This window comes from Gorilla gorilla, chromosome 10 (assembly GCF_029281585.2).
Source record: "Gorilla gorilla gorilla isolate KB3781 chromosome 10, NHGRI_mGorGor1-v2.1_pri, whole genome shotgun sequence".
Lineage (NCBI taxonomy): Eukaryota > Metazoa > Chordata > Mammalia > Primates > Hominidae > Gorilla > Gorilla gorilla.
Genome location: NC_073234.2, coordinates 50,840,725 through 50,868,013, shown reverse-complemented (window position 1 = coordinate 50,868,013; position 27,289 = coordinate 50,840,725). Strand labels below are relative to the sequence as shown.

The 27,289-nt window shown below is 40.9% G+C and overlaps 1 protein-coding gene and 1 pseudogene across 26 annotated transcripts in view; one reads left to right on the top strand and one right to left on the bottom strand.

Moving 5' to 3' along the window:
• The window catches only part of LARP4 (La ribonucleoprotein 4), a 79,116-nt gene extending 70,893 nt beyond the window's left edge, over positions 1–8,223 (top strand). For 22 of the 26 annotated variants that reach the window (XM_031000757.2, XM_031000749.2, XM_031000750.2 and 19 more), the window contains 3 exons: positions 1,650–1,771; positions 2,225–2,393; positions 3,752–8,223. In XM_031000757.2, the coding sequence (XP_030856617.2) occupies positions 1,650–1,771; positions 2,225–2,393; positions 3,752–4,090 (630 nt within the window). In that variant the 3' untranslated portion in view covers positions 4,091–8,223. Of the gene's footprint in view, positions 1–1,649; positions 1,772–2,224; positions 3,624–3,751 lie in introns of those variants that run through there. The other 4 variants (XM_063694006.1, XM_063694005.1, XM_063694003.1 and 1 more) reach the window with 2 other exon arrangements.
• Positions 8,224–16,715: 8,492 nt separating this feature from the next.
• On the bottom strand, positions 16,716–16,798 carry LOC115930385 (uncharacterized; annotated as a pseudogene).
• Positions 16,799–27,289: the final 10,491 nt, after the last annotated feature.

The following is a 27,289-nucleotide window of genomic DNA, read 5'->3' as shown; positions in this document are numbered from 1 at the left end:
CCAAAGTGCTAGGTTGACAGGTGTGAGCCACTGTGCCTGGTCAGTGTTTCAAGTTTTGAAGAAACAGACTCATATATTTTTTTTACACACTCTGTGCACTAATCCTTTGTCAGTTACACGTAGTAGAAATAATCTTTCACTTCTGTGGTTTCTTTTCCGTCTTTAGTGCCTATAGGTTGAAACAAGTTCTTAATTTTAATCTGGTCCTATTAGTGTTTTCTTTATAGTTTGCTGTTTTTATTTCATGCTTAGGAAATGATCTAGCTTCCAGATCATGTTCTTATTTATATTTTCTACCAAGTTTTTCTGAATGTTACTTTCTAAACCTGTTGAAAATTTTATTTCATCCATCGGTTTTAATTTCTAGGGCTCTTTTCTAAATTCTATGCCAGCAGTATAAATACACATAACAGCGTTTACCATCTTAACCATTTTAAGTGTGTACAGTTTTGTAGTATTAAGTACCTTTACATGGTTGTGCACCTAAGCTCCAGAACTTACGATCTTTCAAGACTAAAACTCTATACCTATTAAACCATTCCCTGTTCCTCCCTTCTCTTATCCTTCAGCAGCCACTATTCTACTTTCTGTCTCTGAATTGACTACTCTTAGTAATTCATATAAGTAGAATCATACAGTATTTGTCTTTCTATGACTGGTTTATTTTACTTAACATCCTCAGCTTTCATTCATGTTGAGCGTGAGTCAAGATTTCATTAATTTTTTTTTAATGTAGCCTACAAACTTTTTTTTTTTTTGAGACACGGTCTTGCTCTGTTCCCAGGAGGGAGTGCCGTGGTACTATCATGGTTCACTGCAGCAGCTTCAACCTCCCAGACTCACGTGATCCTCTCAAGTAGCAGGGACAACAGATGGACACCCCCCACCCTAGCTAAATATTTTATTTTGTAGAGACTGGATCTTGCTATGTTGTCCAAGGCTGGTCTTGAACTCCTGGGCTCAAGCAGTCCTCCCGCCTCAGCCTCCCAAAGTGCTGGAATTACAGTCATGAGCCCCTACATCCATCCCTATGTTTAACTTTTTTTGTTTGTTTGTTTTTGTTTTTGTTTTTGGGACGGAGTCTCGCACTGTAGCCCAGGCTGGAGTGCAGTGGTGCAATCTCGGCTCACTGCAACCTCCGCCTCCCAGGTCCTGGTTCAAGCAATTCTGCCTCAGCCTCCCAAGTAGCTGAGATTACAGGCATGCACCACTGTGCCCAGCTAATTTTTGTATTTTTAGTAGAGGTGGGATTTCACCATGTTGGCCAGGCTGGTCTTGAACTCTGACCTTGTGATCCACCCGCCTCAGCCTCCGAAAGTGCTGGGATTACAGGTGTGAGCCACTGCGCCCAGCCTATTTAACTTTTTAAGGAACTGCTACATTGCTTTCTAAAGCAGTGCATCATTTTACATTGCCACCCTCTATGTATGAGTTTTAATGTCTCCATATCATCACCAACATTTGTTAATGTTTGTCTTTTTTTTAATTATAACCATCCTTGTGGGTATGAAGTGATTTTTCACCGTGGTTTAGCTTTGCATTTTATGATGACTAATGATGTTGACCATCTTCTCTTGTGCTTATTAGACGTGTATATCTTCTTTGGAAAAAGGTCTAAGTGTAATTTTGAAAAATCTTTTTACTTTAAGGATAATGAAGAGTTGACAGTTAGTTGCCCAGTGCCTGCAGATGAGCAGACAGAATGCACTTCTGCCCAGCAACTCAATATGAGTACCAGTTCTCCATGTGCTGCTGAGCTTACTGCATTAAGGTACAAGTTATAGTACAGAAGATCTTCAACATTAAATTACTTTTTCTGGCCGGGTGTGGTGGCTCTCACCTGTAATTCCAGCACTTTGGGAGGCCAAGGCAGGTGAATCACCTGAGGTCGGGAGTTCAAGACCAGTCTGGCCAACATGGTGAAACCCCGTCTCTACTAAAAATACAAAAATTAGCTGGGCGTGTTGGCAGGTGCCTGTAATCCCAGCTAATCGGGAGGCTAAGGCAGGAAAATTGCTTGAACCGGGGAACCGGGGGGGTGGGGGTGGTGGGGGGGGCGGGGCGGGCGGAGGTTGCAGTGAGCCAAGAGCATGCCACTACACTCCAGCCTGGGTGACAGAGTGAGACTCCGTCCCAAAAAAAAAAATTACGTTTTCTTCTGATTAGTTGCTCAACTGTTCCTATATGCTATTCTGAGTCTAATTGCAAGCTCTTTTTTCCTTAGCACAACTCAGCAAGAAAAGGATCTAACAGAAGATTCCTCTGTTCAGAAGGATGGTCTCAATCAGACAACTATACCAGTTTCTCCTCCAAGTACTACAAAGCCATCGAGGGCAAGTACTGCTTCACCATGTAATAATAACATAAATGCAGCTACAGCTGTGGCTCTACAGGTAACTTGAAGATTTTAGTTTATGTTAAAAAAAAATACAATAGATTAGATTTTTTTTTTTTTTCCACGTAACACTTTGTTAGAACAGAGTCATTTGGAAGTAGCCCAAGTTGGGGCTGACTATCAGAAAGAAGCTTAAGGAGTGTTAAGGTCACTGCAAAGAGATGGAAAGTTTTAGGCTTTTTTTTGTTTTGTTTTGGAGACTGAGTCTTCACTCTGTCGCCCAGGCTGGAGTGCAGTGGCACGATCTCGCGTCACTGCAAGCTCCGCCTCCCGGGTTCATGCCATTCTCCTGCCTCAGCCTCCCGAGTAGCTGGGACTACAGGTGCCCACCACTATGCCTGGCTAATTTTTTGTATTTTTAGTAGAGACGGGGTTTCACCGTGTTAGCCAGGATGGTCTCAATCTCCTGACCTCGTGATCCACCCGCCTCGGCCTCCCAAAGTGCTGGGATTATATGCGTGAGCCACCGCGCCTGGCCCATTCTGTTTCTTTTGATTGCTTTTTTTCTGTTCATATGGTTAAGTGAAGCTTCTTCCTTACCCACGTTAGGATGAATTTATCATTTTGGGGCTAACATAAAGAGTCCTTGTGCCTCTTGATATTCTTTTGGTTGTATATGTGATACTTAACAAGTCTATAAGTGGCCATTGAGAGGCCACTCCCACTTATCAAGTTCCAGAATTGTTTTATAGTTATATAATTGGGAAAATACAGAAAAGCAGAACAAAACACAAAATTTACCTATAATCCCTAGCATTTTAGTACAGCACTTTTAAAAATAGATTTAGAAGACTATCTTCTCATTCAATGATAGTAATAATACTAAAATAATAGCTACCATTTGAATGCTTACTATGTATTATTAGGACTAGTGCTGAAGACTTTACATGTTTTATTCTGTTCTCACAATACCTCTATTCCACCTTTTTCAGTTGAGGTAATTAAGACTTTTAATGAGTCTTTTTATACCATTGGTTTCTAACTGCTCTGCTGGGATTCTTTTGTCATCTTTCTTGGGGTTCTTTGTAGCAAGGAAACAGGAGCAGAAAGAACCATTTTATTTCATCATATGGCTATACCATTATTCATCTAATCTGTCCTTTGTTAGGCATTTAGGTCGCTCCCATCGTTATAAACAATGCTGACATGAACATCCTTCAGTTAAATTCCTTACGTGAAATTATTGTATAATAAATAAAGATTGTACCAGTGTACTCTAAGCAGTATATATGAGAGTGCTTGTTGCCCTTTTCTGGAAGATAATCTGTGGTTTTCTTATGGTTAACACAATCATTTTTGTACTTTATAATTTAAAGAATGTGTACCGTAAATTTTTTTTTTATCATCACTTCAAAGGAACCCCGAAAGTTAAGTTATGCTGAAGTGTGCCAGAAGCCCCCTAAAGAGCCATCTTCAGTTATTGTGCAGCCACTACGGGAACTTCGCTCCAATGTGGTGTCTCCCACCAAAAATGAAGACAGTGGAGCTCCTGAGAACTCCGTTGAGAAACCACATGAGAAGCCAGAAGCAAGGGCTAGTAAGGATTATTCTGGCTTCCGAGGCAATACAATCCCTAGGGGAGCAGCAGGAAAAATCAGGGAACAGAGACGCCAGTTTAGCCATAGGGCTATACCTCAGGGAGTGACTCGACGTAATGGCAAAGAGCAATATGTGCCACCCAGATCACCAAAGTAAAAAACAACAAAACTATTCAAAAACTTCACTCTCTTCCCATTAAACTTGAACTGTGGCTATATTGAACTGTTTTGGAGGGGAGGGGGTAGCCAGGAAGGAAACAAGAGAAAGTACGCCCATTTCATTATGGATTTTGGAGTTGTGAGTGATAGGATCCCAAAATTCATCTCTAATGTGGTTTTTAAATGCTGGAGGATTCCAATCAATATAAATATATATATATATACACACACATATATAAAAAGTATAATTTTTCTATTTTTGTTTTTGGTTATAATTTGCAGAGATTTGCTGCCAGGAATCAATTTTGAGGGTTCAGATTTAGCTTGGAAGAAAAAAAAGAAACATACATCCTTCAGTATAGGAGATGAGGGAATGAGAGAAAATATTTTTTGAAGAAGCATTTCTGTAAAATTAGAAATTACTTTTTTTAATCTATTTAAAGTTTGGCTTGAAGAATGCCACCTCTGACTATATGGCCTTGTATTGCAAAGCAGATCAGTGGCTGGGATGCCTGTTGTGGGTGTGAGTGTGTACAAGAGCGATTGAAGCCAAATCTGTTGTCATGTTAGTAAATGATTTGAAAACTGAATGTAATACTTGAGTAGATTTTTTTTTCTAGTTTGAAATTTAGTCTGTCTTTTTGACCTTACTAATATTTCATTTAACAAGTTGTAAAACTCTGATTGTACTTAGAGATGTGACTACCAATCAGTTTGATACTCAAGGAAAGGGGGTTATTCAAGAAATTGAAAATTTCATCTTGGACCTCAGTGCATAGGTCAAATGGATTTCAGAGGTTTAAACTTCCCTGTGATTCCCCCCGAATACCCCCAAAATGAGAAACAAAATTTTTTTCTTACTCCATTTGTTACTCTCTGTTCTTTGACTGCCCACCCACAAAAAAGCAAAATAACCAACTACCTACTCAATTGTGTGTTTGTAATTGCTTTGACCAGTCTAGTCAAATCATATAGATTGTTCTAAATTTCAGAATTGAACATTGAAGTATTAACTCTTCTGTTCACACATTTAGAATTTTAGCTCCCAAGATGGTAGGGCAGACTGACCGTACAGTAATTTATTTGTCGTTAGTGTTAAAGATAAGCATAGTAACTGACTCTTAAGTGTTAAATAATGTAGAAGTAAAAAAATTTTTTTTAAAGGTTTAATTTGGGAGGGGGGACTTATTTCTGTTTCCAGTGTATTACCTTCCTTCCCTCCTCTTCTCCCCCCACACCCAAAAAAATACAGTTTGGAATTCACTGAAACAGTACCGGCAAGTCATGAGATTTTTTAGTAAAGATGAGAAAGATGGTTGAAGAAAATTAGTGCATAATTTCTCAGTGAATAAAGTTGTAGCTCTCATATACTAAATAGACAAGTTTACATGCTGTTATTTAGAAAATGGCTAAAATATTAAAAACCGTGTTGTGTTAATCTGTTTTAAGTCATACCATGTTCAGAGTTCTATGTAAGGTGGGTTTTATTTTTCTTTTAAGGGATAGTTTGTAATAGTAAGAACTGTCCCATATGTTAGTAAATTACATATGTACAAATTGAAACTGTAAATTGTGAACACTGGAAAGCACCATTGTGACATAGAGTAAACATCTTAGTAATAAAGTGAATGTAAATGGTGGTTAAAATTACATTACTGTGAAATTCATCTTCCAACTCTAAGTTAAGCTTTGGAGATACATGTTAGTGGTTAACTGTTAAGAGCTTTGAAAACACTGCACATATCTGTACAAGCCAGAATTACTATTTCTTTGACTTATTATTAGCTTGGCAGTTGCTTTTGATTTGATTGTTTTATGACATGGTATACTATATTTACTCAGTTTGAAACTATTCATTTCTACACACTATTTTTAAAAATTGCCTACTAGGTGAAACATAACAATAAAACTACCTGTGCTGAAATTTGGGGGAAGTTTAGGTCCTTTAAAAAAATATATTAATCATTGACTACATCTATGATAAAAGTGCTTATTTTGGTTTACTAAGATAATGCAGTTGGTGGAAATGATAAACGTTTTAAGTGTTAACATCCTTTGAATGCGTTGGATTTCAGAGAATAAACATTTTGTAAAAATCACTTGGTAAGGATTATAAACTTAATTACTGCACTTAAAATGAAACATTACTTTTTTTAAACTGTGTGTCACAAATGTAGGTCTGTATTACTTGTATGCTTGTGTGACTTACTGTTAGTCCAGCGTCTAAAAATTTAAAGGTTGTAATTGAAATACAAGAAAAGAGCCTTTTAGAAGAAAGCAAGTATATTTTTGCTTTTACTTCAAATGTTATTGAAAGTAGAAATTTAATTTGTAGATATAACCTTTAAAAATTTTCTTATTAAGACAATGTTTTTAATTTAATTTGCCTCATTACATCTAATAGTTCCCATTTGATGGCATGTATAGGGAAGATTGAGAGAGAGTGTGTGTGTGTGTATGTGTGTGTAATATTTATATATATTCACAGTATGTATTTAGCATTTATTTTATTACAGCAGATTTAAAGTTTGTATCTAAATAATGCCTATGAGTTGTGTGAAGCTCTTGGCTTTTTTCCAACGTTACTTTGTAACTAATGAGGGTGGATGTTCATTGTAGTTTATTTATTTGGTTCTTTAGATGGAGGAATTTAAAAAATCAAATTTTTCTCTTCACCTTTATGACTTGACGTTTCCTTGATCTGTTGGAGGCTAAAAGTAGGTATAAATGATATTGAATGTTGGGTATAGTGATACTCTGCCATAGTTCTTACTGCATGAAGAGAACAAGAGTCACACAAGTTCACCACTTTGCACTTCATAGAGAAGGTACATAGAGACATTGCAAAACCTGTCTTCATTTGCTATCCTGATAATTAAGGTTTTCATAATACCTAGGGCCTGTCTCTGAGTAATTTTAATTTTGCCAAATACACTGACATTTAAAATAGTGATCCATCTAAATTTTTTTCAGCTGGGTTTTGAGGAAGATAAGAGCTTTCAATGATAAAGGTTTGTTGTGGTAGTTGTCTTATGTGCTGAATTTGCAGATGATCAGATGCTGTGCAGAATTCTGATTTATTTTTGTTTCCTAAAATTAAGATAGCTTGAATATTATTTCACATTCCTTTTTCTTTTTTAAATAAACAGGTTTGCTTTGGAAAGGCTTAATGATGGAATGTTAGCATCTTCACTAGGGTAAAGAAGAACAAAAAGAATGTTGCTGGAACATAAAATGGTATTTAAAAGTTAATGAACACTTCTCTAGTTTTCTTAGTTATGGCCTTAATAATTAGTCTCTTGGCTTAAATGTCCACTGGTTTTACTTTGACACAGTTGAACAACACTGGGGTTAAGTCTCTGGTATTTAGGCTGGCAATATATATATTAACCATATTTTAAAAGTACCAATTTTGTTTTTACAGAAAAGATAAAACTCAAAAGAGAACAGTGTATTCCTTTTGAGGGGCTTTTATAAATTATTAACTATAATATATGATGGATTTTTTCCTAATTTTTTATATTTCCTTACAATTTTGGTGGCCATTAATTTAACTTTAGGCTTTTGGGCACATGCTAGTCTGAGCTTCCGAAAAGATACATATATGTTTCACTTTTCATTAGCTGAATGAGGATATTTTAAGAAGTTGAAAGAGAATTTATTTTCAAGTTGTGAGTAAATCCTCCTTTGAAATTCACCTGATTATTAGATAACTTAAAGTTTATTTTTAAAAGCTGACAACTTTTTATGAATCTTCGAGTTGACAGTTCCTAAAAGCGTAACTCAGATATTAATGGGCTGTGTATTAAATGGTTTTATTTTCAGTTTTGCAGCACAGAACACTGTTGAAATATCCGTATCAACTTGATTTTTTTAACCTAATTCAGGTGTCCTTTGACATCTCTTAAATGTTGGGGGTGGGGGTCAGAGCCAGTTATCCGGCTTCTGTTTTGTCGATTGCTTAGATTTGTTCCTGTTGTCAAAACTGTTACCCCCAAAATTGGTGTGACACATGCTTATGCATAAAATGTTAAAATGAGTACATCCTTGTATTTGTATTTGTTTTCAACATCGCCAAGGTGCTATGGGAAATTAACAAAATTAGAAAAAAAATAAAATTATTAAAAAGCAGGACTGGTTTCCTTTTCTCTAGGTGGTGTATGTCTAATGACTACTTCTGTCTACCTTTCAGTATTATATGTTGCCCTCGCTAATTCTATTATTATTATTGTCTAAGCTGTTTTTTGGATGATGAGGGCAGTGGGAAGTAATGGTGTTTCACGTAAAACAAGGGCAGAGAGACAAGATACAGCTTTATGATCCTGGGGTTTTCTTTTAATTATTTTAGTATCAGAAGCAGTTATTAAAGGGTGAAAAATGGCTGGGCGCGGTAGCTCACGCCTGTAATCCCAACACTTTGGGAGGCCAAGGTGGGCGGATCACCTGGGGCCAGGAGTTCAAGCCCACCCTGGCCAACATGGTGAAACCCCATCTCTACTAAAAATACAAAAATTAGCCAGGCATGGTGGTGGGCACCTGTAATCCCAGCTACTTAGGAAGCTGAGGCAGGAGAATTGCTTGAACCTGGAAGGTGGACATGGCAGTGAGCCAGGATCGCGCCATTGCACTCTGTCCTGGGTGACTGACTAATGAAACTCCGTCTCAAAATAAATAAAGGGGAGAAAAGACTGCAGTGGCCCTGTAATCCCAGGGTGCACTTCAGGGGGCCGAGGTGCAAGGATCACTAGAGACTATGAGTTCAAGCCCAGCCTGGGCAATGTAACAACCTAGAGGGTGAGGCAGGAGGATTGCCCGAGCCCAGGAGTTCAAGGCTGCTGTGAGTTATGATTGTGTCAGTGCACTGAAGCCTAGGCAAAAGAGCAAGACCCCATGAAAAAAAAAAAATAGTGGTTGGGGGACAAGAATCATGGTAATGTGTAGCTTAAAGAGTACCTTCATGGAACGATTGTGGCTTGATTTGAGTATGTGCATATCAAGCCCAGCTAGAGTATTTGGGGCTTTTCAGAGGGAAAATTGACTAGGGAATTTAAATGAGGGGTTTTTTTGGTGGTTTGTTTTGTGTTTTTTGTTTGTTTGAGACCGAGTTGCTCTTGTTGCCCAGGCTGGAGTGCTATGGCGCGATCTCGGCTCAGTGCAACCTCAGCCTCCCTGCCCAAGTTTTGATTTTTTTAAAATGCTTCATTTCAAAGCAAAAATGGAAAAGCTGAGTCAATCTCTGGCTTTTTAACAGGTATCTGTAAATTACTGTGACACCTTAAAAATAATGGAGTGGCCGGGCGCAGTGGCTCACGCCTCTAATCCCAGCACTTTGGGAAGCTGAGACAGGCAGGACAACTGAGGTCAGGAGTTTGAGACCAGCCTGACCAACATGGTGAAATCCCATCTCTACTAAAAATACAAAAATTAGCCCGGCGTGGTGGCTCATGTCTGTAATCCCAGCTACTCTGGAGTCTCAGGCATGGGAATCGCCAGGAGGCGGAGGTTGTAGTGAGCAGAGATCGTGCCACTGCACTCCAGCCTGGGCGACAGTGACTGTCTCAAAAACAAAAAATGGAGTGGTGTTTCATGGCTATTATGCCACAGTTTATTCTTGAATTGTCTTAAGTGAATTTTTTTTAATGGTGGAAATTTTTTGTGGGTTTTTTTGAGATAGAGTCACTCTCTCCCAGTCTGGAGTGCATAGGTGGGATCTCAGCTTGCTGCAACCTCCGCCTCCCAGGTTCAAGCGATTCTCTTGCCTCAGCCTCCCAAGTACCTGGGATTACAGGCACATGCAACCACACCCAGCTAATTTTTGTCTTTTTAGTAGAGATGGGGTTTCACCATGTCCAGGCTGGTCTCGAACTCCTCCCCTCAAGTGATTCGCCCACCTCGGCCTCCCAGAGTGCTGGGATTACAGGCGTGAGCCACTACGCCTGGCCAGTGGTAGAACTCTTAAGTCAATAAATGTGGCCTAATTTCAAATTATATTCTCAGAAATATTTACTATTCTGCCAAGTTATGTAATTTGGATATGTATGTAGATACACCTTAAGGTAACAGATTTAATTATGAGCATTCACTTTAATAATTAGCTCTTTAGCTAAGCCTTTAATTTGCAAATGAACAATTATTTATCTTAACGAAGATGGCTAATGTCAGTGAGCAAAGTGGTGCTGGTAATGACAGGTTTATGAGGGTTAAGTTCTAACAAAGCCTTAGGGGGCTTATATCAGTGTTTTAGTATGTTTATTTGGCCAAGATATGAGGGGTGCATAACTTAAATTTTATATAAAGAGCACAGTATTCTTTATAGTGGACCCAAAACCAAATTGGTAAACTCAGGTAGGCTCTCGTGTTGTATTTAAAATGAGTGATTTTGCAAAGAGTTTCATTACAGATACCTTATATTTAACTACACTTCTTGTTAGAAAATATTAATCTAAATATTATGCCTTCAAGTTTTAATTATATACCTGAAAGTTTTTTATTTTCTTTTTTTGTTGTTGTTCATTCACCATCATACTCTGATATACCTGGAAGTTTTTAAATGAAAAGTTCTTAACAGTTACTAGTAAAGAATTATGAATTTTCTTAAAACCATAGTGTCTTTAGTTTGTATGAGAATTTTAAGGAATTGGAATGTTTTCACTTTTTTAATATTGTTTCCAAATAAGCACCCCAGTTTCTTAACTTTTTGTTTAAGAGAAGGTCTCACTCTGTCACCCAGGCTGGATTGCAGTGGCACAGTCATGGCTCACTATTCCCTCAAACTCCTGGGTTCGAGCAATCCTCCCACTCCAGCCTCCCCGGTAACTGGAGCACATGCTACCATGCCCGGCTAGTTTTAAATTTTTTTGATTTAGTTTTTTACTTACTTTGAGACGGTCTTGCTCTGTTGCACAGGCTGGAGTACAGTGACACAGTCATGACTCATTGCAGCCTCGACCTCCTGGATTCAAGTAATTCTCCCACCTCAGCCTCTCAAGTAGCTGGGACTACAGGTGTGCATCACCACACCAGCTGACATTGATTTATTTATTTATTCACTTATTTGTTGTTGTTGTTTGTTTGTAGAAATTGTCTCACTGTGTTGCCCAGGCTGGTCTCAAACTCCTGGGCTCAAGCGATCCTACTGCCTTGGCTTCCGAGGTGCTGGTATTACAGGTTGAGCCACTGCACCTGGCCCTAGTTTATCTTTTAAAATGCATTTTTAAGGCAGCTGTTCTGCAGGTCTTTGATTAAGTTCTAATTCTGCTATTTTGCATTCTAAATTATGCCTAAAATAACTATCATCTTTTCAAAACTGAGGTTATTGACAGCATTGGAGCTAATCATGATGGAGTGTTCATTTAATTAATATTTATTGTATGCTATGTTCCAGACGGTGCTAGGCAGCAAAAATAGATAGGATTCCTGCCCTTATGGTGCTTAGCATGAAAAAGTCATAAATAATTGCCAAGTTTAGAACAATAGTAAATATGACAGATGCAGTCTGACAGTCTATGAGATTGGAGTAGAGGATGGTGCAAGAACGAATGCTTGGAGAAACTGAGGACATAAATCTGAAAGAGTAGGAGTCAATTATATGAGCAGGTAGAGGGTGCCCTTAGATGTGAGGGAACAATCTATATTACTTTATGGAAGAATTATAAGCCCCACAGCTACAGCATGGGGAATATTGTTCCATCTTCTAAGATAAGGCTGCAGAAGTAGGTAAGAGCCAAACTACTGGGATCTGAAGTGTGCATTGTGGTATTAATACAGGGTGTCATTCTGTCACCCAGGCTGGAATGCAGTGGCGCCACCACAGCTCACTGCAGCCTCTACCTCCTGGACTCAGGCAATCCTCCTGTCTTAGCCTCCTGAGTAGCTGGGATCACAAGTGCACACTGCCACCAGGCCTATTTTTTTATTTTTATGTAGAGACACACTCTGTTTTGTTGCCCAAGCTAGTCTTGAACTCTTGGGCTCAAGCAATCCTCCCACCTCAGCCTCCCAAAGTGTTGGGATTGCAGGCATGAGCCACTGTGCCCCGCCTATGAGTACAGTTTTTAGATGATAATGATCATATTATAGCTCTTGGAAGATTTTTTATAGTCCTAACCATGGCAAAATGGGGGGACTCGGCCAGGTGGGGTGGCTGATGCCTGTAATCCCAGCACTTTGGGAGGCTGGGTGGGGCAGATCGCCTGAGACCAGGAGTTCGAGACTAGCCTGGCCGACATAACAAAACCCCATCTCTACTAAAAATACAACAATTAGCCGGGCGTGTTGGTACACCCCTGTAATCCCAGCTACATGTAAGGCTGAGGCCGGAGAATTGATTGAAACCGGGAGGCATCTTGCAGTGAGCCGAGGTTGCGCCACTGCACTCCAGCCTGGGCAACCAAATGAGACTCCGTCTCAAAAAAAGTCTCCTTTCCAAAATGGGGGGACAAAAAAAATACTGAACCAAACCCAATACATTTTTTTTTTGGTTGAGACAGGGTCTCACTCATCACCCAGGGTGGGCTCAGGTGATCCTCCCACCTCAGCCTCCTGAGTAGCTGGGATCACAAGTGCACACTGTCACCAGCCCTGGGTTTTTTTTTTTCATTTGTTTGTTTTGTGGAGACACGCTCTTGTTTTGTTGCCCAGGCTGGTCTTGAACTCTAGGGCTCAAGCAATCCACCCGCCTCAGCCTCCCAAAGTGCTGGAATTAGAGGCATGCACTACCCTGCCCATCCTTCAAAACCAATCCTTTTAAATCCAGTAGTTAATCTGTAGTATAGGGTGGTTTTAATTAAATTAAACTTACAGCCAATTTTGAACGTGACTGTTACGGACAGGGCTAAACATTATATCCGCCCCTTTCTTTCTACCTTGATTGTTGTGTCCTTAACCCTATTCATCATTCTCTTTCCCACCTGGAGAGTCTCCAAGTCACCACTATTGTGCTAAGCATATGATATCATTCAAGACTTAATGTTTCCAGTCCTCACCAATAAGGTCTCCCACGTACTGTAGACGAATAAAAGCATTGTTTGTCATGACTTTATTACCTCCTAAAATTTTTTTTCTTCATTATCAATTTGTCATTTTTCTGTGGATCCAAAAAAGACTGATAATTCATGTCTGCTTAAGCAAACCGGTTGTGTCCAGAAGTAATAAACCCATAAATATGTCTTGAAGGTTGTGGAATTTGCATGTCTATCAAGGCTTTTCCCATGCCCTGACAGTCAAGGTGGCTCATGCCTGTAATCCCAACACTTTGGGAATCCAAGATGGGTGGATCACTTGAGATCAGGAGTTCAAGACCAGCCTGGCCAACACGGTGAAACCCTGTCTCTAAAAAATTAGCCAGGCATGGTGGCATGTGTCTCAATCCCAGCTACTCTTGATACACTGAGGCATGAGAATTGCTTGAACCCGGGAGACAGAGGTTGCAGTGAGCCGAGATCATGCCACGGCACTCTAGCCTGGGTGACAGAGTAAGACTCTGTCTCAAAAAAAGGCCTTTTCGCCCACCTTGAAGGAAATTATAGGTGTACCATAGCCAGCTCTGCAACTGGTCCTGGTGTATTCAGGCAGGTAATTTTTGTTTGTTTGTTTTTGTTTTGTTGTTGTTGAGATGGAGTTTCAATCTTGTTACCCAGGCTGGAGTGCAATGGCACGGTCTTGGCTCACTGCAACCTCTACCTCCTGGGTTCAAGTGATTCTCCTGCCTCAGTCTCCCGAGTAGTTGGATTACAGGCACGTGCCACCACGCCCGGCTAATTTTTGTCTTTTTAGTAGAGACAGGGTTTTGCCGTGTTGCTCAGTCTGGTCTTGAACTCCTGACCTCAGGTGATCCGCCTGCCTTAGCTTCCCAAAGTGCTGGGATTACAGGCGTGAGCCACCACACCCAGCCACTAGTTTTTAAATCTAGATGATGAGATGTGTACGCAGGTTTAATTATCTGTTTGGAAATAGTTTCAAATAAAAATAATTTTTAAAAGCTTAAAGGGGACATTGGTTTCCAGTCTGGCATGTGAGAATCTTGGAGGTTGGCACTTCATCCTAACAAGTCAAAAACTGAATAAACTGGCCAGGCACAGTGGCTCATGTCTGTAATCCCAGCACTTTGGAAGTCCGAGGCGGGTGGATCACGAGCTCAGGAGATCGAGACCATCCTGGCCAACATGGTGAAACCCCGTCTCTACTAAAAATACAAAAAAATTAGCTGGGCATAGTGGTGCGCACCTGTAATCCCAGCTACTGGGGAGGCTGAGGCAGGAGAACTGCTTGAACCCATGATGCAGAGGTTGCAGTGAGCCAGGATCGCACTGCTGCACTCCAGCCTGGTGACAGAGCGAGACTCCTTATCAAAAAATAATAATTAATAATACAAAAGTTAGCTGGATGTGGCGGTGTGCACTTGTAATCCCAACTACTCTGGAGTCCCAACTACTCTGGAGGCTGGGAGGATCACTTGAGCCTGGAAGATGGAGATTGCAGTGAGCCAAGATCCCACCACTGCACTCCAGCCTGGGGGATACAGAAAGACTGTCTCAAAACAACAACAACAACTCTGCTCTGCAGAAGAGACTGTTGAGAGAATAAAATACAAGCCACAGACTAGGGGGGAAATTGCAAAAGATATATCTGATAAGCAACTGTTAGCTAATATATACAAAGAACTTAAAAAAAATTTTTTTTTAATTAGCTGGGTGTGGTAATATGTACCTGGAGTCCCAGCTACTTAGGAGAGTGAGGTGGGAGGATCACTTGAGCCTGGGAGTTTGAGGCTGTGGTCCACTACAGCCTGGGTGACAGGGCCAGACCCTGTCTCAAAAAAAATTAAAAAGTGAACCAAAGACTTTAACAAACATCTTGCCAAAAAAGACATATCGTATGGAATATAAGGATCTGAAAAAGGTGCTCCATATTATATGTCATGAAGAAAATGCAAATTAAAACAAGATACCTCTACACCTAATGAAAATAGCTATAATTCAGAACACTGACACCACCAAATGCTAGCAGAATGTGGAGCAACATGACTTCTCATTTATTGCTGGTGGGAATGCAAAATGGTACAGCCATTTGACAGTTCTCCACAAAACTAAACATGTCACCATGGGATCTAACAATCATATTCCTTAGTATTTACCCAAAGGAGTTGAAAATATGTTCACACAAAAACCTGTACATGGATGTTTATAGCAGCTTTATTCAAAATTATCAAAACTGAGAAGCAACATTCAGTAGGTGAATGGATCAATAAACTGTGGTACATCCAGTTAGTGTTATTCAGCACTAACAAGAAATGAGCTATCAAGCCATGAAGACATGGAAAAATTTTAAATGCATATTATGAAGTGAATGAGGCCAATCTAAAAAGGCTACATGCTGTATGATTCCAAGTTATGACATTCTGGAACAGATAAAACTACAGAGACAGCAAAAAGAGCAGGGATTGCCAAAGGTGAAGAGCAAGGGATGGATGAATGGGTGGAACATAGAGGATTTTCAGGGCAGTGAAACTATATATGACACTATAATGGTGGATACATGTTGGACCATTAGACATTGGTCCAAACCCATAGAATGGCCAGCACCAAAAGTGAAGGCTAATGTAAACTATGTTATTTGAATGATAATGATGTGTCAGTGTAGGTTCATCAGGCCAGGCAAGGTGGCTCATGCCTGCAATCACGCCTGACCAGCCTGGGCAACATGGTGAAACCCTGTATCTACAAAAAATATAAAAAAATTAGCCAGGGCCTGGTGCGGTGGCTCACATCTGTAATCCCAGCACTTTGGGAGGCCGAGGTGAGGGAATCACTTGAGGCCAGGAGTTTGAGACCAGCCTGGCCAATATGGCAAAACCCTGTCTCTGCTAAAAATACAAAAATTGGCCCTGTGCAGTGGCTCACACCTGTAATCCCAGTACTTAGGAGGCCAAGACAGGTGGATCACTCAAGGTCAGGAGTTCGAGACCAGCCTGGCCAACGTGGTGAAACCCTGTCTCTACTAAAAATACAAAAATTAGCTGGGCGTGGTGGTGGGCACCTGTAATTCCAGCTGCTCAGGAGGCTGAGGCAGGAGAATCACCTGAGCCTGGTGAAGTGGAGGTTGCAGTGAGCTGAGATCGAGCCACTGCACTCCAGCCTGGGCGACAGGGAGAAACTCGATCTCAAAAAAAATAAAAATAAAAAAATTAGCTGGGCATGGTGGCTTGTGCCCGTAGTCTCAGCTGCTTGGGAGGCTGAGGCAGGAGGATTGCTTGAGGCAGGGAGGTCGAGGCTTTACTGAACCCTGATCACGCCACTGCACTCCAGCCTGGGGTACGGAGAGACCTTGTCTTAAAAAAAAAATGTAAGTCCATCATTTGTAATAAATGTACCACTCTGCTGGAGGATGTTCATGATAAATGTCACATAGGTGAGATGTCTGAAAAGTCCATTGGATTTCACAATTAGGTGGTTACTGGTAACCATTACCAAACTGATTCACTAGAGTGTGAGTGGAAGCATGATTATGTAGGGTTGAAAAGAGGTTAGAAAATAAGCAGAGGGAAGCCAGAGGCCTACTTTAAATGTTCAGTGATAGAGCTGGATTCAAGTGTGTAATCAATTTTCTTTTTTTTTTTTTTGAAGTCTTAGATATTTCAGTGCTCCACATGCTCAGAGAAACTTCTCTAGTAACAAACTATGGAAATGATCCCTGAAAGTATAGTCTTTTTATGCTTTTCTTTTTTTCTTTCTTTCTTTCTTTTTTTTTTTTTTTTTTTTTTGAGATAGGGTCTCACTCTGTCGCCCAGACTGCAGTGCGGTGGCGCTATCACAACTCACTGGAGCCTTAACCTCCTCGCTTGGGCTCAGGTGATCCTCCCGCCTCAACTTGCATTTTTTTAGAGTCGGGATTTAGCCACGTTGACCAGACTGGTCTGAAACTCCTGGGCTCAAGTGATCCACCAGCCTCAGCCTCCCAAAGTGCTGGGATTACAGACATAAGCCACCGCACCAGACTGAAAGTATAGTCTTTATAATCCATCTTCTTACCCTAACCCTGTCTCTTCATCTCTCCTCTTCTCTCCAATTTATCCCTCTTATGCCCAGTCTGTTAGCTGTGTGTTGGCTTGTTTCTTAAGTGGGATCTCTCCATGTGACAGGAAAGACTGGCGAGTAACAGTTATATGTTTACACAGTCCTTGCAGACACTTCCAGATAAGGAAATAATTCTCTTCCCCAGTTTCCATATAGCAAATCTCTTCACAGGACAGATTACCTTCAGCAGTTTCAGGCTTTTATGATGATCATAGCTGTGCGCTCCAGAGATTAAGAGACGTGATACTCTTAGCATCTATATATCAAAATTTAGGGATCCAGTATCTGTTATTGGTAAAATCATATTTCCTTGATTTCTGATGAAGTTTTTTTTTTTTATTTATTTTTTATTTTTTATTTTTGAGACAGAGTCTCGCTCTGTTTCCCAGGCTGGAGTGCAATGGCAGGATCTCGGCTCACTGCAACCTCTACCTCCCAGGTTCACGCCATTCTCCTGCCTCAGCCTCCCGAGTAGCTGGGACTACAGGTGCCCACCACCACGCCTGGCTAATTTTTTGTATTTTTTTAAGTACAGACGGGGTTTCACCATGTTAGCCAGGATGGTCTCAATCTCCTGACATCGTGATCCACCCGCCTCGGCCTCCCAAAGTGCTGGGATTACAGGCGTGAGCCACCGTGCCCGGCCTGTGTTTTGTTTTTTTATTTTATTTATTTATTTATTTATTTATTTTGAGACAGTCTTGCTCTGTTGCCCAGGCTGGAGTGCATTGGCACAATCTTGGCTCACTACAACCTTCACCTCCCGGGTTCAAGCGATTCTCCTGCCTCAGCCTCCTAAGTAGCTGGGACTACAGGCTCCTGCCACCACACCTGGCTAATTTTTTTTTGTAATTTTTAGTAGAGATGAGGTTTCACTATGTTGGCCAGGCTGGTCTCAAACTCCTGACCTTGTGATCCACCTGCCTCGGCCTCCCACAGTGCTGGGATTACAGGCATGAGCCACTGTGCCAGGCCTCTGATGAGTTTTTAAATCTTTTTATATATGTTTGTTAGCCATGTATTATTTCTTACTTATTTTTCCATGAGGTTGTCAGTTTTTGTTTACTGGCAAGCCTCTATATATTCTGAATATTTTGCTATCTGTTAAATACACTTAAAAAAAATTCTTGCCTGTAATTTCTTTAACTTGTATGTAGGGTCTGGTATTTTCTTCTAATACTATAATAATTTTGGTTTTTGAATTTTAGCTTTTTTTTTTTTTCGAGATGGTGTCTTACTCTGTCACTCAGGCTGGAGTGCAGTGGTGTGATCTCAGCTTACTACAACCTCTGTCTCCTGGGTTCAAGTGGTTCTCCTGCCTCAGCCTCCTGAACAGCTGGGATTATAGGTGCCTGCCACTGTGCCCAGCTAATTTTTGTACTTTTAGTAGAGATGAGGTTTTGCCATGCTGGTCAGGCTGGTCTCGAACTCCTGACCTCAAGTGATCAGCCCGCCTCCGCCTCCCAAAGTACTGAGATTATAGGCTTGATTCACCATGCCTAGCCTGAATTTTAGCTTTTAAATATATTCAGAGTTAATTTTGGTGCATTATTTTTTTCTGAATAGTCATTTGTTCCAAAACCATTATTGAAAACTGTATCCTTTCTCTCTGATTTGAGGTGCCACGTTTATCACAAAGGAAACTCTCAGTTATTCCTGCATTATTGTTATTATTGTTTCTTCACTATTTATCCAATGCCTTTTATCAATTCTATGCCTATCCTAATAGCTTTCTGCCTTAAATTCTACATCTTTTTTGTGTGTGTATTTTGATGTTTGAATGAGGAAGTTGCTCCTATGACTATTCTTGTTTAGCATGCCTGGCCACTCCTGTGAATTATTTTCTTCAATGTGGATTTTAGAATCACCTATTGAATTTTGTTAAGAAGTATTCTGTTAGGATTTTTATGAATATTGCATTGAACTTTTTTTTTTTTTTTGAGATGGAGTCTCACTCTGTTGCCCAGGCTGGAGTACAGTGGTGTGATCTCAGCTCACTGCAACCTCTGCCTCTCAGGTTCAAGCTATTCTCCTGCCTCAGCCTCCCGAGTAGCTGAGATCACAGGTGTGCACCACTATGCCTGGCTAATTTTTGTATTTTTAGTAGAGGTGGGGTTTCGCCATGTTGGCCAGGCTGATCTTGAAGTCCTGACCTCAGGTGATCCACCTACCTCAGCCTCCCAAAGTGCTGGGATTACAGGTGTGAGCCACTGCGCCCAACCTGCATTGCACTTATATGAAGTTTTTTTGTTTTTTGTTTTTCCTTTTGAGACAAAGTTTCATGCTTGTTGCCCCAGGCTGGAGTGCAATGGCATGATCTCAGCTCACTGCAACCTCTGCCTCCCGGGTTCAAGTGATTCTTCTGCCTCAGCCTCCTGAGTAGCTGGAATTATAGGCATGTGCCACCACGCCTGGCTAATTTTGTATTTTTAGTAGAGACAGGGTTTCTCCATGTTGGTCAGGCTGGTCTGGAACTCCCGAACTCAGGTGATCCGCCTGCCTCAGCTTCCCACTGTGCCCAGCCATGGAAATTTTAGGACAACTGATTTGATAAAATATTGAGCCTTGCCACTAAAAAACATGCATTTTTATATTACCATTCATCATTCAGACTTAATTTTTATTTACATTAACCAGCCTTCCCTTCTGATTTCTTGGTTTTTAGACTTGTAGCTTTTTAGTATGTCTTGATATCAGGTCAGGCAAAGCCCCCTTTTCTATCTTTTTTTTTTTTTTTTTACTTTCTTTGAACATTAAGTCTTCTGTTTGAACTTTAGAATCAGCTTGTCAAGTTATGATTTTTAAAAATTACAATGAGGCCGGGTGTGGTGGCTCATGCCTATAATCCCAGCACTTTGGGAGGCCGAGGCAGGTGGATCACCTGAGGTCAGGAGTTCAAGACCAGCCTGGCCAACATAGTGAAATCCCATCTCTACTAAAAATACAAAAATTAGCCAGGTGTGGTGGTGTGCCGAAACCAGCTCGGTCAGGGAGACCCTAACCCAGCGGTGCTAGAGGAATTAAAGCCACACACACAGAAATATAGAGGTGTGAAGTGGGAAATCAGGGGTCTCACAGCCTTCAGAGCTGAGAGTCCCAAACAGAGATTTACCCACATATTTATTAACAGCAAGCCAGTCATTAGCATTTTTCTATAGATATTAAATTAACTAGAAGTATCCCTTATGGGAAATGAAGGGATGGGCCAAATTAAAGGAATAGGTTGGGCTAGTTAACTGCAGCAGGAGCATGTCCTTAAGGCACAGATCGCTCATGCTATTGTTTGTGGCTTAAGAATGCCTTTAAGCGGTTTTCTGCCCTGGGTGGGCCAGGTGTTCCTCCCGTGAACCCACAACCTTCCAGTGAGGCACTAGGGCCATTATGAACATGTTACAGTGCTGCAGATATTTTGTTTATGGCCAGTTTTGGGGCCAGTTTTTGGCCAGATTTTGGGGGGCTTGCTCCCAACACGTCTCCCTTCTTTGATTTGCAAATTGATAAAAGCAAAGGCAGCTTTGTCACAGTGAGCTACTTCTCACAGGAGTCAGGATCCACAACTGCAGACTATACAAAGACAAACAATACAGATTAAAAGCACAATCATCATTGAAATTACAGAGCTTCCAAGTGTTTTTATCCATTTCCAGCTCCTTTAAGCACTCCAGTTCCTGGTATTAAGGTCAGATATGCCTGGGATTCTTTAAATATTTGTTCTTTTAATTTTGCAATATCCAAAGACAAGTTTGTAGAGTGTCCTTCTGGATGCTTTTTTATTCTTTCCCAAATTTTGATCTTATTAAGAGCATTTAATAGTTTCCACAAATCCTTACGTTTAGCTCCTACAGCGAGCCATATCATTTGAGGTTGAGATGCCACTATACTGCCATGATTCCAGATAATAGGAACTCTTGCTGTACTTCTTATCATTTCTACCATCTGACCATTTTGTTCAGACCAGCTGAACATAGTGTGGCCATGGCACACAGACTGAGAGGTGCAATTCAAGCTAAACATCCCCTTAGGGGACCAATTAATAATGATTCCATAGGAATCATTGTGCAGCACCTCTACCTGTTCTGCAATGCAATCTTCCTAAACAAGTACGTTCATTTTTTCTGGCCAGGTTCAATTTTGTTTACAAATAGGTTTTTGAGGGCAGTATGACTCAATTATAAGAACAGATTTATTATGGTCAATACTGAGATCAGAAAGCATGTGTAACTGTGTCATAGAGTGATTAAATCTAGGCATTATTGCCAGCCAAGATTGATAAATATGCCCAGTAAGTATAACTGTTCTCTGTGTCAGCCCTTATTGAAGGAATACTCACGGCAGTGGTGATAACCGCTATCATAGCTACCATTAAATTATTCATTGTGACTGGTGGTCCCACTCTCCTCAGGTTTTCTTCCGCCATCTGTGACAGCTTCTTGATCTGTCCCCAGGTGGGTGGCTGTGTTCAAAAGGTGTTGCTCGTGACAGTTGGGGTCCTCCTCAGCATCGGTCTCGACATGGCTGCAACCAGGGGGTCCTCAGGATCCTTCTGGAATCTCTTCCTCGGCATCTGGCTCATGATAAGGTTTCAGGTGTCTCGATGGCATCCAAATCGGCTGTTGATTTTGGCCTGGAGAAACACAAACATAACCTCTACCCCAAGTTATTATTTTACCTATTTCCCAACTTTTTGTTATCGGATCTCTCCACGAAACCAATGGTTTTGCTTCTGTCTTTGCAGCTGGTTTCTGTAGATGCTGTTCAGCTGCTGATAATATTTGTCCTTTGGGCAGGCTCAAAAAATTTAAAGTTAATAATTCTAGGTTCAGTTGCATCTGTGGGGTTCCATATTCCCTGTCTCCCCATTTCTGCTTTTGCAACTGCTGTTTTAGGGAGAGATTCATTCTTTCCACTATGGCTTGTCCTTGAGAATTGTATGGGATACCAGTAATGTGTTTAGTATTCCACATAGAGAAAAATGTAGCTAGAGCTTGGCTAGTATAGACTGGGGCATTATCTGTTTTAATAGAAGCTGGAATGCCCATCACTGCAAAACACTGCAAAAGGTGACGTTTAAAACAGGCAGAAGACTCTCCTGATTGGCATGTAGCCCAAAGTGAGAAAAGGTGTCCACACGTACATGTACATAAGCTAGTCTCCCAAACGAGGGAACATGTTTGACATCCATTTGCCAAAGAGAGTTAGGTGCCAGTCCTCAAGGATTAACTCCTCCTGTAAAAGATGAGGAATGTACCATTTGGCAAGTTGGACATTGCTGGATAATAGCTTTAGCTTCGTTCCAGGTAATGCTGTATCTGCATTTGAGACCAGAGGCATTAACATGGGTTGAATTGTGAGTGTCTAGCATTAGATATTGCATTAGCAACTAGGTGATCAGCCATTTGATTCCCTTCGGTCAAAGGTCCTGGAAGATGTGTATGAGCCCTAATGTGAGTGATGTAAAAAGGGTGCATTCTACTTCTAACTGCTGTTTGCAATTGAGTAAATAAAGTCATCAGTTGTTCATTTGTATGAAATCATAACTGAGCATTTTCAATTAACTGTGTGGAATGAACCACGTATGAAGAATCAGAAATCACATTAATAGGCATATCAAAAGCAGTCAATACCTCAATTACAGCTACAAGCTCCGCTTTTTGAGCTGAAGTATAGGACGTCTGGAAAACTACTTTCTGAGCCAAAATAAGAAGCTTTACCATTACTAGACCCATCTGTAAAAACATTCTCAGCACCTTCAATTTGTTTAAATTTAGTTATTTTAGGGAGAATCCAATTAGTTAATTTCAAAAACTGAAACAGCTTCATTTTAGGAAAATGATTATCGAGAATACCCAAAAAGTCAGCTAAATGGGTTTGCCAAGAAAGACTATTTATAAAAGCTTGCTGTATTTGTGCTTTCGTGAGAGGGACAATAATTTTTCCAGGATCATATCCATGTAATTTAACAATCCGAGTTCTCCCAATCCCTATCATTGTAACAATTTGATCTAAACAAGGAGTTAGAGTCCGTGAATTAGTATGTGGAAGAAAAAGCCACTCTACTAAGTCCTGTTCTTGGACAGTAACACCAGTAGGTGAATGCTGAGTGGAAAAAATTAGCAAATCTAGAGTCTTCTCTGGATCTATTTATTTGAGCTTTATGGACTTGCTTCTCAGTTGTAACTCTGCCTCAGCCTCCTTTGTTAATTGCTGAGGGCTAGTGAGACTAGGATTTGCTCTAAGGATAGAAAACAGATTACTCATGGCATAGGTAGGAATGCCTAGAGCATGTCATATCCAATTAATGTCCCCTAGTAATTTTTGAAAGTCATATAATGTTTTCAGTTGATCCCTATGTATGGTTACTTTCTGTTGAACAATGGTAGTGTCATTTACTAAGGTCCCCAAGTAGGAGTAAGGAGTAGTAGTCTGAGTTTTGTCAGGAGCTATAATTAAGCCAGCGTGAGAAATTGAATTTTGCAAGTGATCATAACATTGGAGTAATATTTCTTGAGTGGGGGCAGCACAAAGTATATCATCCATATAGTGAATAATGTAACACTGTGAAAATTTTTTACGAGTAGGTTCAATTGCTTGCCCCACATAAGTCTGGCAAATTGTGGGACTTTTCAATATGCCCTGTGGCAACACTTTCGAATGATAACGCTTAGCAGGGTGCAGGTTGTTTACTACAGGAATTGTAAATGCAAACCATTCAGTCTTGCTCAGCTAAAGGGATAGTAAGGAAACAGTCTTTTAAATCTATGACTATTAAAGGCCAATTTTTTGGAATTATAGCAGGAGAAGGCAATCCTGGCTGTAATGCCCCCCATAGGTTGTATAACTGAATTGATGGCTCTTAAGTCAGTTAATATTCTCCATTTACCTGATTTTTTCTTAATTACAAAAACTGGAGAATTCCAAGGAGAAAATGTTGGAGCTATGTGCCCATTTTCTAATTGTTCAGTAACTTAATTTATCTAAAGCCTCCAGTTTCTCTTTACTTAGTGGCCATTGTTCTATCCAAATTGGCTTATCTGTTAACTGTTTTAAAGGTATAGGTTCTGGAGGCTTAACAATGGCTGCCATCAAAAACTATTTCCTGATCTTTGGCGGGAACTTCGTTTTTCTGCTTGAAGTGGTTCTTTCAAAACTTGCAAATTTTTTTCTACTCCCATACCAGGGACATACCCCATTTCATGCATCATATGTTGACTTTGTAATTGTTCTAGAATTAGAACTTGTGCTCCCCATTGTTGTAATAAATCTCTTCCCCATAAATTTATAGGTACAGAAGTTATAATTGGTTGAATAGTCCCAGGTTGTCCATTGGGCCCTTCACAATGCAAAATATAACTACTTTGATATACTTCAGCAGCTTTACCAACTCCAACTATGTTAAATTGAGCAGGTTGAATTGGCCACGCAGACAGCCAGTGCTGTAGAGAAATGATTGAAATGTCCATTCCTGTATCTACCAAACCTTTAAATTTATTTCCCTGAATAGCTATTTCACAGATAGGATGTTTACAATTTGATTCACCCAATAAGCTGCTTTGCCTTGTTTATTTGTGCTTCCAAATCCTCCTGTTAGTTTAATTTCACTTTTTCCCATTCCCACATATGGCACAATCAGGAGCTGTGCTATGCACTCTCCTGGCTCTGTTTTCCAGGCAACAGAAGTAGATATAATAATTTGAATTTCCCCATTATAATCTGAATCAATGACTCCTGTATGTATTTGTATGCCTTTTAAACTTAAACTAGACCTTCGTAAAAGTAATCCTATTGTCCCTGCTGGCAAGGGTCCACAGACTCCTGTTGGGACCTTTTGCAGGGGTTCCCCAGGCAGAAGGCTCACAGTTTTTGTGCAGCATAAGCCTACTGCGGCACTACCAGCTGTGGTGGGGGACAGACATTGTACGGGGTGAGGGAATGGCCTGAGCTGGAAATGCCCTGGTTTAGAACAGGGCCCAGGACGGGCCCCTGATGGCATTTCCCAAAATCGGGTTCCCATCTTTATCAAGCTTAGAGTGACACTGAGGAGCTCAATGTTTTCCTTTTTTACACTTTGGACATATTTCAGGCTCAGCAATTTTCTTTTTTCCCCTATCTGGCAGCCTGACTTGCTGATTTTTTTCTACGTTCTTTTTCAGTATGACCATGCTTCCCACAGTTAAAATAAGCTCCAGGAAATGGAGTATTTCTTTTATCCACTCTCAGTTCTGCCATTGCCTGTGCCAACAAAGTAGCTTTATGCAGATTACCTCCGATACCATCACAGGCCTTGATATAATCAACTAAATGTGCTTTCCCTCTAATAGGTCGCAGAGCAGCCTGCCAATCAGGATTAGCATTGTCGAAAGCTAATAACTGCAACACTATATCCTGAGCAGCCGAATCTGCAATCATCTTTTTAAGAGACTCCTGTAACTGAGCTATACAATCAACATGTGGTTCTCTTGGTTCCTGTTTTATAGCACTAAAGGAAGGGTATTTTTCTCCATCTGAAGTGATTTTTTCCCAAGCTCTAATGCACACTCTGCTAAGCTGTTCTATGGCATCATCCTGCATGACCACTTGTGCATCTAAACCAGCCCAGCTGCCAACCCCCGAAAGTTGAGGTTGGGCCTGGACATTGCAAGCAGCCTGAATGGAAGCTTCATCTACCCACCAAGTTTTAAATTGTAAGAACTGAGCAGGAGTTAGACAAGCTCGAGTAAGAGTGTCCCAGTCAGTAGGTATCATCCAACTGGAAACAGCAACATTCTTTAACAGTCCATTACAAAAGGAGAACCTGGTCCATACTGATTTATAGCTTGTTTAAATTCTTTGAGTAATTTAAAAGGAAAAGGCTCAAATGTAGCTGTAATATTTCCCTGTTGATCTGGGGGGTGTGTTCTAACAGGAAACTGCCAAGCCTCTAAATCACCGTCTCGTCTAGCTTGCTGAATTCCTGCCTGAATAGAACTAAGAGTGGTCACTCGAGGTGCTGCTCGAACAGTCACTGGGGCAACTACTTTTCACCCAATGTCCTCCGGAAAAGAAAGATCCGGAGGGTCTTTTTCTTCAAAATAATAATGAGGGGGTGCAGAAGGGTAGGGATGAACCTCTCCCTCCTTTGCCACTTTAGCTTTAGCTAGAAAATAAACATGCTCTGTAACCACTTCTGTTACTTCTCTATACTCTCCTTCCTCCTCCTCATCAGTGTGAAAAAGTTCCAAGGTGGAATGAACCAGACCCCAAACTTGTCCCATTGTTACCCTGATGCTTCCAAGCTCCCCTTCTTAGTCACCATGGGGATTGCTTTAAGAGTACTCAGGTGTCCTCCAGCTAGTTTTCCATTCCAACTGTCGCTCCAGCGACCCTTCAACTTGGATACGAGGCCCCACGTTGGGCGCCACTTGCCGAGACCAGCTCGGTCAGGGAGACCCTAACCTAGTGGCACTAGAAGAATTAAAGACACACACCCAGAAATATAGAGGTGTGAAGTGGGAAATCAGGGGTCTCACAGCCTTCAGAGCTGAAAGTCCCAAACAGAGATTTACCCACATATTTATTAACAGCAAGCCAGTCATTAGCATTGTTTTGTTTCTATAGATATTAAACTAACTAAAATTATCCCTTATGGGAAATGAAGGGATGGGCCAAATTAAAGGAATAGGTTGGGCTAGTTAACTGCAGCAGGAGCATGTCCTTAAGGCACAGATCGCTCATGCTATTGTTTATGGCTTAAGAATGCCTTTAAGCGGTTTTCTGCCCTGCATGGGCCAGATGTTCCTTGCCCTCATTCCCATGGGTGTTCCACCTTCCGGCGTGGGCGTTAGGGCCATTATGAACATGTTACAGTGCTGCAGATATTTTGTTTATGGCCAGTTTTGGGGCCAGTTTTTGGCCAGATTTGGGGGGAGGCTTGCTCTCAACAGTGGTGCGCATCTGTCGTCCCAGCTACTCAGGAGGCTGAGGCAGGAGAATCGTTTGAACCTGGGAGGCAGAGGTTGCAGTGAGCCGAGATTGCACCACTGCACTCCAGCCTGGGCGACAGAGCGAAACTCAATCTCAAAAAAAAAAAAAAAAAAATTAGCTGGGTGTAGTGGTGGTGCCTGCAGTTCCAGCTACTAGGGAGGCTG